Below are 11,873 nucleotides of genomic sequence, written 5' to 3'. Positions count from 1 at the left end.
CAGAACTTGCTCTCACAAGTCCTTCTTGTTTCCTTCTTGTTGCAGTAGCCCACTTTCCATCAAGGGGCTCTGGTTCCCCAGCACCTGACGCAGACCTTGCTTGGCCGGCATGTTTCATAGTCTCTCGAGGGTTATGTATATGTGTTAGGTATAAAGTCGTCAAATTATGAGAAAAAAATCACATTTTACAAGGAAAGGCCAAGCTTTTTTGAAAATAAATTTGGTTGTGGAAGTCTTCATCCACATTATGTCCCAATCAAATCCACCAATGCAGCTATTTATGGTGATGCCATAAGGCACGTGTCAAAGTCGAGGCCCGGTGGCCGGACCCGACCCTCCAGATCATTTTATTTTATTGTTTTTAATGACCTGATGTTATCTTGTGCTTATTTATAACTTGTATAATTTTGACAAAATATATTTTTATAGAAAGTAAAATATTGAAAGTTACTTAAGGTTTTATATGATTTATTCTGGAATACTATTCCTGCCTTTTTATTATTCATAATTATGTTTAAAAGTTACAGTTTTAAAGTTTTAAAGTTTAGCTATTTTCTCAGCTTCATGCTAGCTGTTTTAGCTAACCCGACGTTTTTTTGTCGTTTTTTTAGGCAAATTTGGCATTTAGCTAATATTTTAGCTGGCTATCAACTTCAGTGTTTTCAGCATCTTCAGTGGCCAAGTTCTGCTTACAGCATTCACACTAGCATCATTGTAGGTAATGCTATATATCTAGTTCAGAATTATGTTATCAATAAATGTTTATTCTGTTCGTCCAGCGACCTCAGATGTGTTTTGGATTTTGCCCCATGCGAGATTGAGTTTGACACCTCTGCCTTAAGGCTTTAGTTTGTCATAGGAATTCCTTGCTACCATGCTGCTGATGACGTAAACAGCACCAGCCAGAAATCCACTCTAGAATCTTCTGAAGAGACCAGGTGTCCTGCAAATTATCTTCAATGTCCTTACAGTTAGAAGAAAATAACAATTTTAATTATTTGTACATAATAAACAATGTTGAGTCTCAGTTTTCCCCCATTTGTGAAACAAATGTTGAAATCTCGTAAATTTATGAATATAGTCTAAAAAATTCTCAATTTATAACTTGGGAAATTATAACTTTAACCTTCATAAAATATTGACTTTTTTCCTCATAATTTTACAAATGCATTCTACTAAAGGCATTCTACTTGTAAATGTATTGTTTTATTCTTGCAAGATTATGGCTTTTTTTCCTAGATTTACAAGTTTATTCTTGTAAACTCTTTTTTTTGTCTTCACGGTGGTCCGATTAGTTTGTCAAATACACAAGTACTCAGAGATCAAACTTGTTTTACAGCTTTTTATATGAATATATATAAATGTAATAAAAAAACACAATGTTTGCAGAAAAGGTCGTGAAAAGAGATATTTATTTATGTTTTTCACTTTATTCATGTTCAAAATCATTTTCCTATCTCAGGATGATGGTTGGACCAGCAGCAGGATGCTGAAGTTTTTCACTGGAGCTGTCTTTGCTGCCGCCGCCTCAGGGAGCATTCAAATGCACAGCTTCTAGTCTGAAAATTTACAAGAAACGAGAAAGACAGGAAGGAATGCAGACAGAGAGAGAGAGAGAGGGGTTCAGACAGTTAAACACTCGCACACATGCCCTTAGAAAATGCTATTGGCTGATTGAACATTAAACGAAACAAGAAAATGACAGAGGATTGCACACCTCTGGAAAGGCCATGATGCTCCTGTGGCTTTAATGTTTTAAAGTGCTGCACAAAAACTGCAGAAAATTGCCCTTTTGTATAGCATAAAAAGTTTTCCAACAGTTAATAGGACAGAGTGTAAAAATATTCCTTTCATCTTAATGGTGTCAAATCTTTCCTGTGCCAAAACAATAACAAAGCTCTATGATCAAAAGCATACTTTTTTTAATTAAAAAATACATTTTCCTTTAAATTAAATTTTTTTCATTGTTTTTTATCTTAGAAAGAACACGTTTTCTTTTATTTTCCACAATACAGAGGATGCATTTGACTTCAGCACAGTACAGCATACTTTTATGATGCAAATATTGCAAAGATGCAATTATACAGTAGTCTAATTCCATATTCAGAGACACGAACCTGAGGCATCTAGAACAAAGGTTTCAATTTAGGGATAATGAAAATAGAAGTATTTGCAATTTGAATCAAGAAAATTAAATTAAAGTGATCACGTTAAATTACTTTTTGGTAGGACATTTCCTTCAAATTCCCCTTTGTTGGTGAAGTTGCCAGCAGGGCGGTACTGTCCAACCACAAAGACGCTTTTACCATCAGTGGCCATTCCCACACCCAGTTCCGTGGAGTTTTTCCAAACCACCTGGGTAAAATGGCCTGCAGAAAAACACAAAAAGAGCATATGAGATTCAAAGACTGTGAAGACTTGAGATGACCTGAACACAAACAGAAAACAAAGTTAATTCAAAGCAAAGGTAGGTATTTTAGTTGTTCTTGTGATTTGTAAATTGATTTAAAGGTGTGAGTTATGTGTCTACAGATGTGCAAATCTGCGTTGTGTTATACCAGTTCCAGATTGGAATCCTGGCTTCGCAAAGTTGTAGTCCTTAATCTCACTGTACCATGCCTCCACAGCCTCCTTTCCTGAAACATACCAACAAAAACCTGAATACAGGAACACCTCATTGGATTCAAATATGTGCTTACTTGTGAGAAACAGTTGAATAATATTACCTGTTGTGGTGACTTTTGGAAATCCTGACTTAGAGTAGACATTCTCTCCATCGTCAGTTTTACTGTGAGACAGACATTTGTTTTGCAAACAGCTTTCAGCCCATTCTTGGGCTTTATCGCACAGTTCCTTATTATATGTCAGAGGGGGTACACCGTGCAGCGCTCTGTAGGCGTTGTGGGCCTCCAGGAAATCCTGCTTAAATGTTTCATCTGAAAAATAAATATTGCAAATTGTGAGACCCTTAAAGGGAAAATACAAGAAAGCAAACAAATTCAATAGAAAAAAGCCAAAAAGTAGGTGATGCTTATGGCTAAAAGCTCTTAGAGAAAGGTTTGCACACCTGCCATTGTCTTCAACTGGAGAAAGTCTGAAATAAAAACAGAAATTAAATTTAAAAGCTTTAAAAAAAAACACATCTCCTTATGAACTTAAGTAAAAAGTAAGCACACTCTAAAAAATTCAAATGATAAACCAAGAGTTTGTAGTTTTGAAGCATTCATCTAATTGTTTACCTACTTCAGTGAAGTCTTGATGAAGATTCAGGGAAAATGCAAGTCTTCTCAATGGACTTGGTGTTTATGTACTACCTGACTCCTCCTTGTCCCTCCTGATGTGGGAGGAGTCTGTAGTTCTGCAGGATGCACTGATAGTTCCATGGAAGATCCTTTAGAACCTGTTAGTTTAGTTTGTTTACCTGACAAAGACATAGCTTGTCTGGAAATGGCTTGTCTAGACAGCCTGCAGAACTAGAAAAACAACAAAGTAACAAATGTATAACAGAGCATTTTATTTCTGGATGAAGAATGATTAATTGAAATCACTGGTAATATATTTTATGTATGGTAAAGAGAATACCCAGGAAGAACAGTAAGAGGATGCAGCTTACCAAACTTTCTAGTTTGAAAAAAAGTAAAATATAAAAAGTGAAAAATCCATGCCTTCATGTGCAGGAAGACGTGTGGAGCCACCAGTGGGTGATGGTGAGATAGAAACTACTCCTTTTTTCCTCTTGGAACAGAGCCTATTGCCTTAATTGAACTGGTAGAAAATTGCATTCATTGCCAGGCTGATAGAGGTTGGCTGAAACCCTAGCTAATGATGTCCACTCATGTTAAAAACATGAGTGAACTGAAGGTAAAAATTGACATTCAAGGCTTACGCCAGGTTCACACCGTACGCCACATGGGGCAAAATCCAAAACACGCTGTAGGTCGCAGGCCGAACAGGATAAACCTTTATTGAACAGACTAAAAATACATTTTTAAAGCTTTAAAAATGTATCTTTTTACACAATAATGAATAAAAAGACAGGAATATTAATTCAGAATAAATCAACTTAAACCTTACATACATTTTAATATTTTACTACCCATAAAAATATATTTTGACAAAATTATACAAGTTATAAATAAGCGCAAAATAGCCCCCAGGCCTTGACTTTGACACGATCTTTTGCGCCACACCTACAAGCTTTTTCCATCTGTCTTTTTCCATCTACTCCTGATTTGCAACGTTTTGAATAAAGAACTACTCAGAAATGCAGTTTTAAGCTTAATTTTCTTTATATGTGTCTTCCGTCATCAGAAAAATGCTGCAAAAACATAAAAAAAAAAACATTTTTAATGAATGGAGAGTGTTTTTTAAATAGTCCCAGGGATAATACATCTTGGCTGATTAGGTACGTATATGATCCTCAAACCGTTCTGGAAAAAGAAAGAGGATTCTCACTAAGTTCTCATTATATCCATACCAAGTAAATAAAAATAATAAAAAAAAATTGGAAACACTAATAAAAACTATAAAACAAACAAAAACGTATCAAAACACACAGTGAGTCTGACTCCAGGTGTTAAAAAAACATTTAGGACATTAACTAATTCTTCTCAGTCTTTTCAGATCCAATATTCCAATGATTTTAAGTCTTATATTTTCACATTTAGGTGAAGCATTTTTACTATCTGCTTTGGCTGAGATTCTTCTTCCCACCCTGTTTACTCATCTCTCTTACTGTCCTTGATAGAGGTTGATCCAGTCTGTCAGTCCAGGGGGGCCTTATACAAAGATTACACTGGATAATGCAGCTCTTCTCTGTGCTCTTGATCTGCCTTTGTGTCATCCCGGTTTTTCTTTCAACGATTGTCCTTATTTCAAAATATATTTTTTAACTTGAGCTTAATTTTAAGATTAAGGGTTATCATTTTAAGATTAACATATCTTTCAGACATTTTTTTATGTTGTCTTTTAGCTGTTCCCTTTAAAGCAGGAGTGTCAAACTCAAACACACAGGGGGCCAAAATCCAAAACACACCTTGAGTCACGGGCCAAACAGGATAAACATTTATTAAACACTCTAAAACTACATTTTTAGAACTTTAAAACTGTAACTTTTTAACAATCAGGAACTAGATATATAGCATTATCTGCAATGATGCTAGTGTGAATGATGTAAGCTAAATTTGGCCACTAAAGATGCACAAAATAGCTTAAAAAACTGAAAAAAAAAGTCTTAATTAGCCCAAACAGCTATTATCCTAACTACAAAACAGCCGAAAAACAAAAAGGTCTAAATTAGCCAACACAGCTAGCTAGCAAAACAGCTAAAAATAGCCTAAAAAATCTTAGCAAATGCCAAAATAGTCCAAAAAGTTTGCAGAATGCAAATTTTTAAAACTTTAATATCGTACATTTTTAACATAATTATGAATAATAAAAAGGCAGGAATATTATTCCAGAATAAATCAACTTAAACCTTAAATAACTTTGAATATGTTACTCTCCATAAAAATATATTTTGTCAAATTTTACAAGTTAGAAATAAGTACAAGATAACGTCGGGCCATTAATAATGATAAAATAAAATGATCTGGAGGACCAGATAGAATACAAATTGGCTTTGACTTTGTGCTAAAATGAGTTTTGATGCTATCAACAAAAACCAAAAGTTTGTTTGACTTTATTTGAAACTCAGGTAACTTATCAGTAAAACAACCAGGCACGCCAAAAAATCTTATCTGTACAAGTTTTACTTGTTTTTTTGGTTTGCTTTGTTTTCTTTGTGCATCAGAAAACAACATTTTAGTTTCTTTTTTACTTTCAATCAGATTCCATCAATACTTTGCAGCAACCATGCAGGTGCGTGCGGGCTATAATAAAACTTCAGCCAAACTAGAGAAGTCGCCTGAATTGAACTTTGTCGCCTGAATTGAATGTTGTCTTGGGTTTTAGGCGTTGGACCCACAATTAATGTAAACATAAAAAAAGAAATACTTTAAAAAAAATCAATGAAACAGATTGCCATAAATCTAGATTCTGTGAAAGCTCTTTTTTTTAAATGGAGTTATTAAAATGAAAACACGTTAATTTGTTGTTGTTTCAGTTCTGCAGGCTGTTCCGAACAGAATAAACATTTGTTGAACACTCTAAAACAACATTTTTAAAAAAAGTAACTTGTTAACATAATTATGAACTACATATACAGCATTATCTGTAATAATCCTAGTGTGAATGATGTAAGCTGAATTTGGCCACTGAAGATGCTAGTGCTGATAGCTGAAGATGCTGAAGTTGAAAGCTAAAAACGCTGAAGCTGATAGCCAGTTAAGAAATTAGTTAAATGCCAAATTAGCCTAAAAAACGAAAAAACAAAAAAAACCTTTGGTTAGCCAGTATAGCTAGCATGTAGCTGAAAAACAGCTCAACTTCAAAGTAGCTTAAAAAACAGAAAAAAGCCAAAATTAGCCAAAACAGCTAGCGTGTAAATATTATCCTAACACTAAAACAGCCTAAAAACTTTTTTTAAAAAGGGTTTAAATGAGTCAAAATAGCTAGCATGTGGCTGAATATTCACTAAACTCCAAAATAACCTAAAAAAATCTTAGTAAATGCCAAAATAGTCCAAAAAGATTGCAGAATGCCAATTTTCAAAACTTTAAAACTGTAACTTTTTAACATAATTATGAATAATAAAAAGGCAGGAATATTATTCTAGATTAAATCAACTTAAACCTTAAATAACTTTCAATATTTTACTCTCCATAAAAATACATTTTGTCAAAATTATACAAGTTTGAAATAAGTGCAAGATAACCATTATTAACAATAAAATAAAATGATCTGGAGGGCCAGATAGAATTACCTTACAGATCTGACCCCCGGGGCTTGACTGCCACATGTGCTGGTAACCACAACACATCTGCTTCCATTCAAACCTCTCCTCTGCATCCTCTTTGCTCACAACAAACACCCTCATGCTTTTCTTTCCTACATCTTTGACCTTCCTCTCCTGGTAGCTCTAACTTCAGCATCCAGTATAATCAGTTTCCCATCTTAACATGTCCAAACCATCTTAACCTCCAAAACTTGTCATATGGGCTGTTTCTTTGATGGATTCCTTCCTGATCATGTCCATCCTGGTCACTCACAAAGAGAACATCAACTTCTTCCTCTCTGAGTCTTTGAGTCCCGGACTCCAGGCCTCGAGGGCCGGCATCCTGCTAGTTTTTCAGAAACCCAGCCCGACTTCCTGGATCAGGTGTTTTTTGCTAGTGAAAAGTTTTGGTTTCTCTGACACCTGTGCTGAACCAACAACATGGCTGCTCTCACCACAGTCTTCCACACCAGTGGTTCCCAACTTTTTTTGGGATATTAACTGATTTGCTAACATTTTCTCAGACCTGTCTGTACCAGTTGGTGGCTGATTCTTTTTTATTGTTTTTTTTTTAGCTTGCAGCTTTTGAAAAATGTTCACATGAAAATGCTCCTTCATAAACTCTAGTGTATAAAGACAGTCTAAATATGTCTGTGGACAAAATAGTTGATTTGTAAAAGTTCTCTTTGGTTTAAGAAAATTCCCTGATTTTTTTTTATTGAAATGCTATTTTAGCCCTTAAACTGAACTCAAGCTCTTATCATCCCTTGAAGCCAAAAGACAAATGATAGTTGTAGATTTTTTGATTAAATCGTTACCTATTATGAATTTTCTTTAACAAAGAGGAGTAATTTCTGTGCTAGCATTTCTTAACATGTCAAATTTGTTGCAGAAAACAATCTAAAATTTCTCTTTCTCAAGTGTGAATGTTGGTGAAAGATAGACCCTCAAACCATGAAAAGTGGATGGTGGACCAGAAACCCACGGGGAGACGGGCATCTCAGAGCTCTGCTCTTTTTCTTTGTAATTATTGACTTTTAAATCCATAAAGTGGCTCTCTGTTTCAGCTGGTGATTCTTCCAGGCAACCTGGCAGGATGGAGCACAGCTGGAGACCCAGGGAGGCGCTTCATGGAAACATTCCCCTCTAGTGGACAATTCAAAAGAGAGGAATTAATGGAAAGAGAGCAGAAGAAAATGTCAGCTTTCACCTCAATTTAATCCTCTTTAAAATATCTGCAACCGTTTAAAACTTTGCTTGAAACCAGATTTCATATTGTAGAAACAATGTGATATAGATTGTCATTCACTTTACCCTTAACTTTCAGAGTGGAAGCATAAAGAACTGGAGGTCAGCTTCAGCCTCCTCTGAATTTTAAGGTGTGGTGGAATAAAAACAACAAAATAAAATGATACAACTGTCACAAATAAGCATTAGCATTTAGCAAATTAGCCTTTTCTCAATGTAAAAAAAACATGAGTTGTGTGTAGCTTTATTGGCAGCTTCCTTGTAACATTAGAAAGGTTGTTGCTGTATAATATTCGGAGTAGGCTGTGTGGAAACAACTTACACAATAAATCAATTTTTCCAGTAAGATTTATGTTAAGTCTAGCTTTTTCTTTTTCTTTGAGGTTAAAGGCTCTTCTTCTGTTTCCTCGCTGGCTCTTTTCTGTGCAAATGCATTTTCTAAAGATGAAATCCTGTCCACCTTTTTCCACATTTGTCATGCTCTATCAAATTGTTCTAAAAATAAACCACACTGACAATTGATTAAACTTTTTACTATAATATTCCTTAATTATCTGTTATGTTAAAATTCTTAATATAAATCACAAATTTTTGGGAGAAGGAGACATATTTTTTCAATCTAATATTACAAGTATCTTCTTTTGAAAAACTTGTGAACAAAGTTTTTCTTCTAATAGGAAATAGTTTAGATGTCAGGAATGCTCTAAAAACTTTATTATTGCACTTTAGATCTGGCTAATAGACATTATCAACGAACATGGATGGAAGCTCGGGTAAAATCAAGGAAATGTTGAGATCTACCTTTGATCAATCGAACTAGAATGGGAGAAATCACCTTAATGACTTTTGAATATTCTATATCTGTACAATCTAAATTTTACTTGATTTGTAATTCTGTGTGATTAAGAAATGTAACATTGCTGGTCGACAGCTTAACAATAGTCCTTTCAAGTTCTTATCATGTTTTTGCAAACTATTTTGGAAATGGTTTCAACATTTTTGTTTACGGAAACTCCTTCAGCTACTTGTGCATGAAGCAAAATGCTTCAGCCTTTTCAGCAGAATCTTCCCTGCCTTCAGCAAACATCTGTGACATGCAAAACATTGTACATGCATGACAGTATTCATATTTAAAATTATGTGTTTCTATTACAGAATGATGCTCAGATTAGCTGTAGGGTGCAATGATTTTGTCCATGGAACACTTATCCTTTCATTAAAGCTGTCTTCACTGCTGCTGCCTTTGAGAGCTTTAATATGCAAATCTTCTCCACTGAAAACGTACAAGAAACGAGAAAGGCAGGAATGCAGCAAGACAGAGGGGTTTAGACCGTTCAACAGTTTCAAACCTGCACTGGGTTTCTTTAAATCAGCACTTAAGCTGCAGAAAATTGCCATTCTGGATAACATGTAAATTCCCCCAACAGTTGAAGGGGCTGAATGTGGCAGTAAACCTTTCATCTCAGTGGTGTCAAGCCCATTCCTGTGCCAACAAAGGTGGGAATGCAAGACCTTTTTTCAAAGTAAAATATACAAAAGTGAGGCAAATGTTGAAAAGATTCTCAGATATTAAAAAATATTTGCCAATCCAGAAGCACTAATTGAACTGGAACTACTACAGACAACCATGAGCCTTCGATTTAGGGATCTTATATTATGGTAGTGTGCTTGTAATTCAGAGAAATAATTATAAATATAATAATCACATTAAGATACCTTTTGGTAGGACTTTTCTTTCAAACAGCCTATGGTTGTTGTAGTTCACATGTGTCAAAGTCAAGGCCCAGGGGCCGGATCAGGCCGTCCAGATCATTTTATTTTATTGTTATTAATGCCCTGATGTTATTTTGAGCTGATTTCTAACTTATATAATTTTGACGAAATATATTTTTATGGGGAATAAAATATTGAAAGTTGATTTATTCTGGAAGGATATTCCTGCCTGTTTTTATTCAAAGTAAAGTTAAAAAATGTAGTTTAAGTGTGTTAATAAATGTTTGTCCTGTTCAGTTTTAGATTTGGGCCTCTCTTTATGAATTAGTTTGACACCCCTGGTGTAGTTGGTGTAATGTGATGTAGTGTGTAGTGTCAGCATGTAGACAAGGTCAAGACGATCTGCTGCAGTTCAACCCGAGCATCAGAATGGGGAAATAAGGGTATTTAAGTGTCTTTGAACGTATCATGGTTGTTGGAACCAGACGGGCTGGTTTGAGTATTTCAGAAACGGATGATCAACTGGAATTTCTCTAGAGTTTACAGAGAATAGTAAGAAAAAGAAAAAGTATCCAGTCAGCTGCTGTTCTGTGGGGACAAGTGCCTTGTTGATGCCAGAGAGGAATGTACAGACTAGTTCCACCTGATTGAAAGACATCAATGACTCAAATAACCACTGGTTACAACCGAGGTCTACGGAAGAATCTCTGAACGCACAACACGTCCAGACGGACGACAGCAGCAGAAGTCTCAGCTGCCTTTTATAAAGTAAATGCACAGAGTTCTGGTCGGCAAACGCTGCGATTGAAGGCAGCACCGGCCCGCTTAGATCTGCAAGTGTTTAGAAAGGTCCGGCACCGCTGGTTATCTTGTTATTGCTGTGACTGTGATCAGTGCTCGGGACAAAGCCCAGTGTCAGAGAAGCTGCTGCAGATTGGAAACGCTCTTTTCTGGAGAAAATTTTTATCTCTAAAGGGATAAGTGTTTTTAAAAAAGTGTTTTAAAAACAGTTGATAAGAAAACTCTGATAAACAAGCATTCTAGTAGTATGTAAACGTATCACTCATGGACGAATTTGTGAAACGTGAAAGAAGTGTCATGACATATTTGTGTGTAACTGAGGTTTTGTGTGCACGTAAGAGGTAATTTGTGCGTAATTTTTAAATATTTGCGTGTTTAATTAGTTTCAAGCTGTTGTAATTTTGATTTGTGCATTTGTAAATTGTATTTCGCTTTATTTTTAATTTTGTATTTCTTTTTAATTTATGCACAAAACGTCTTATATGAGTTACAAATCAAGAATTACACACCCACAAATCCGAGTGAGTCTATTTTCTCTCCACACTCTCCTTCAGGAAGGCAGACTTCTCGGCAGCGTGCCAAACAGCATCCCGGTAGACCCTCCAAATGAACTGGATCATGATGAAGACTCCTCTCGGCTGGTTGTTGGTTTTTTGGGGGCCAAGTCGGTGCACGGATAGTGTTTTTTTTCCTTCTTCGCCCTAAACACTGGTCATCTGGAACTTATCCTTTCTGCATTCAGCCCAATTCTGACTCTTTCTTTCCCTGAAAATCTCTTAAAAACTGGAGCTCATTAGTCAGCATCTGACAGGTGCTCATTTTAAGCCTTCTTACATCAATTTCTCATTCCAGTTCATCCATCTCCCTCTGTCCTCCTCCCTCCAGACCCCCTTCATTTATTCCTTCCTGCTGGTGGGTCTCACATCTATTCTTTGACCTTTGATGCAAGAGAATCTGGTTACAAAGAAAAAATATGGCGCCCGAAAATGAATAGCCGGAATCCCTCCCCCTGCCGGAGCCGGCTGCAGAAAAAACATTTTTAACTTTCGACATTTTTTCCCGTTTCTTCTCTCTTTTATCAACCCTGACATTTTTTTTTCTCTCTCTGTGACACTCTCTTTCACAGAGAAAAAAAGGCATTTTGTCGGCTCTGATCAGCTGATTCATGGAGGAAAAAAGGCATTTCACCAGCTTTTTCTCTGGAGGTAAACAGTTGTAGTTATACAAATTTGAACAG

At 35.7% G+C, this 11,873-nt stretch overlaps 1 protein-coding gene across 2 annotated transcripts; it reads right to left on the bottom strand.

Annotated features, from left to right (window-relative positions):
• Positions 1 to 1,395: 1,395 nt before the first annotated feature.
• LOC112148588 (Golgi-associated plant pathogenesis-related protein 1) lies at positions 1,396 to 3,373 on the bottom strand. Of its 2 annotated transcripts, none has more exons than XM_024275822.1 (6): positions 3,244 to 3,373; positions 3,068 to 3,094; positions 2,727 to 2,936; positions 2,559 to 2,636; positions 2,220 to 2,369; positions 1,396 to 1,559 (listed from the first exon to the last, which is right to left on the bottom strand). In XM_024275822.1, exons 2-6 carry the CDS (start codon positions 3,072 to 3,074, stop codon positions 1,555 to 1,557), a joined length of 450 nt encoding a protein of 149 aa, XP_024131590.1. In that variant the 5' UTR covers positions 3,075 to 3,094; positions 3,244 to 3,373; the 3' UTR covers positions 1,396 to 1,554. The 2 variants fall into 2 exon arrangements, with proteins under 2 accessions (XP_024131590.1, XP_024131591.1); XM_024275823.2 differs by having other exon boundaries at positions 3,240 to 3,360.
• Between the last annotated feature and the right edge of the window lie 8,500 nt (positions 3,374 to 11,873).

Source organism: Oryzias melastigma, linkage group LG9 (assembly GCF_002922805.2).
Source record: "Oryzias melastigma strain HK-1 linkage group LG9, ASM292280v2, whole genome shotgun sequence".
NCBI classification, from domain to species: domain Eukaryota; kingdom Metazoa; phylum Chordata; class Actinopteri; order Beloniformes; family Adrianichthyidae; genus Oryzias; species Oryzias melastigma.
This window is presented reverse-complemented; position numbering and strand designations above follow the sequence as displayed.

Bases quoted from the DNA above. Each gene is read 5' to 3' on its own strand.
- LOC112148588 (XM_024275822.1), bottom strand. The intron at 2,637-2,726 runs GTAATATTATTC...GGTATGTTTCAG, and splicing joins TCCAAAAGTCACCACAACAG to GAAAGGAGGCTGTGGAGGCA. The intron at 2,370-2,558 runs GTATAACACAAC...GTTTTTCTGCAG, and splicing joins AGGATTCCAATCTGGAACTG to GCCATTTTACCCAGGTGGTT.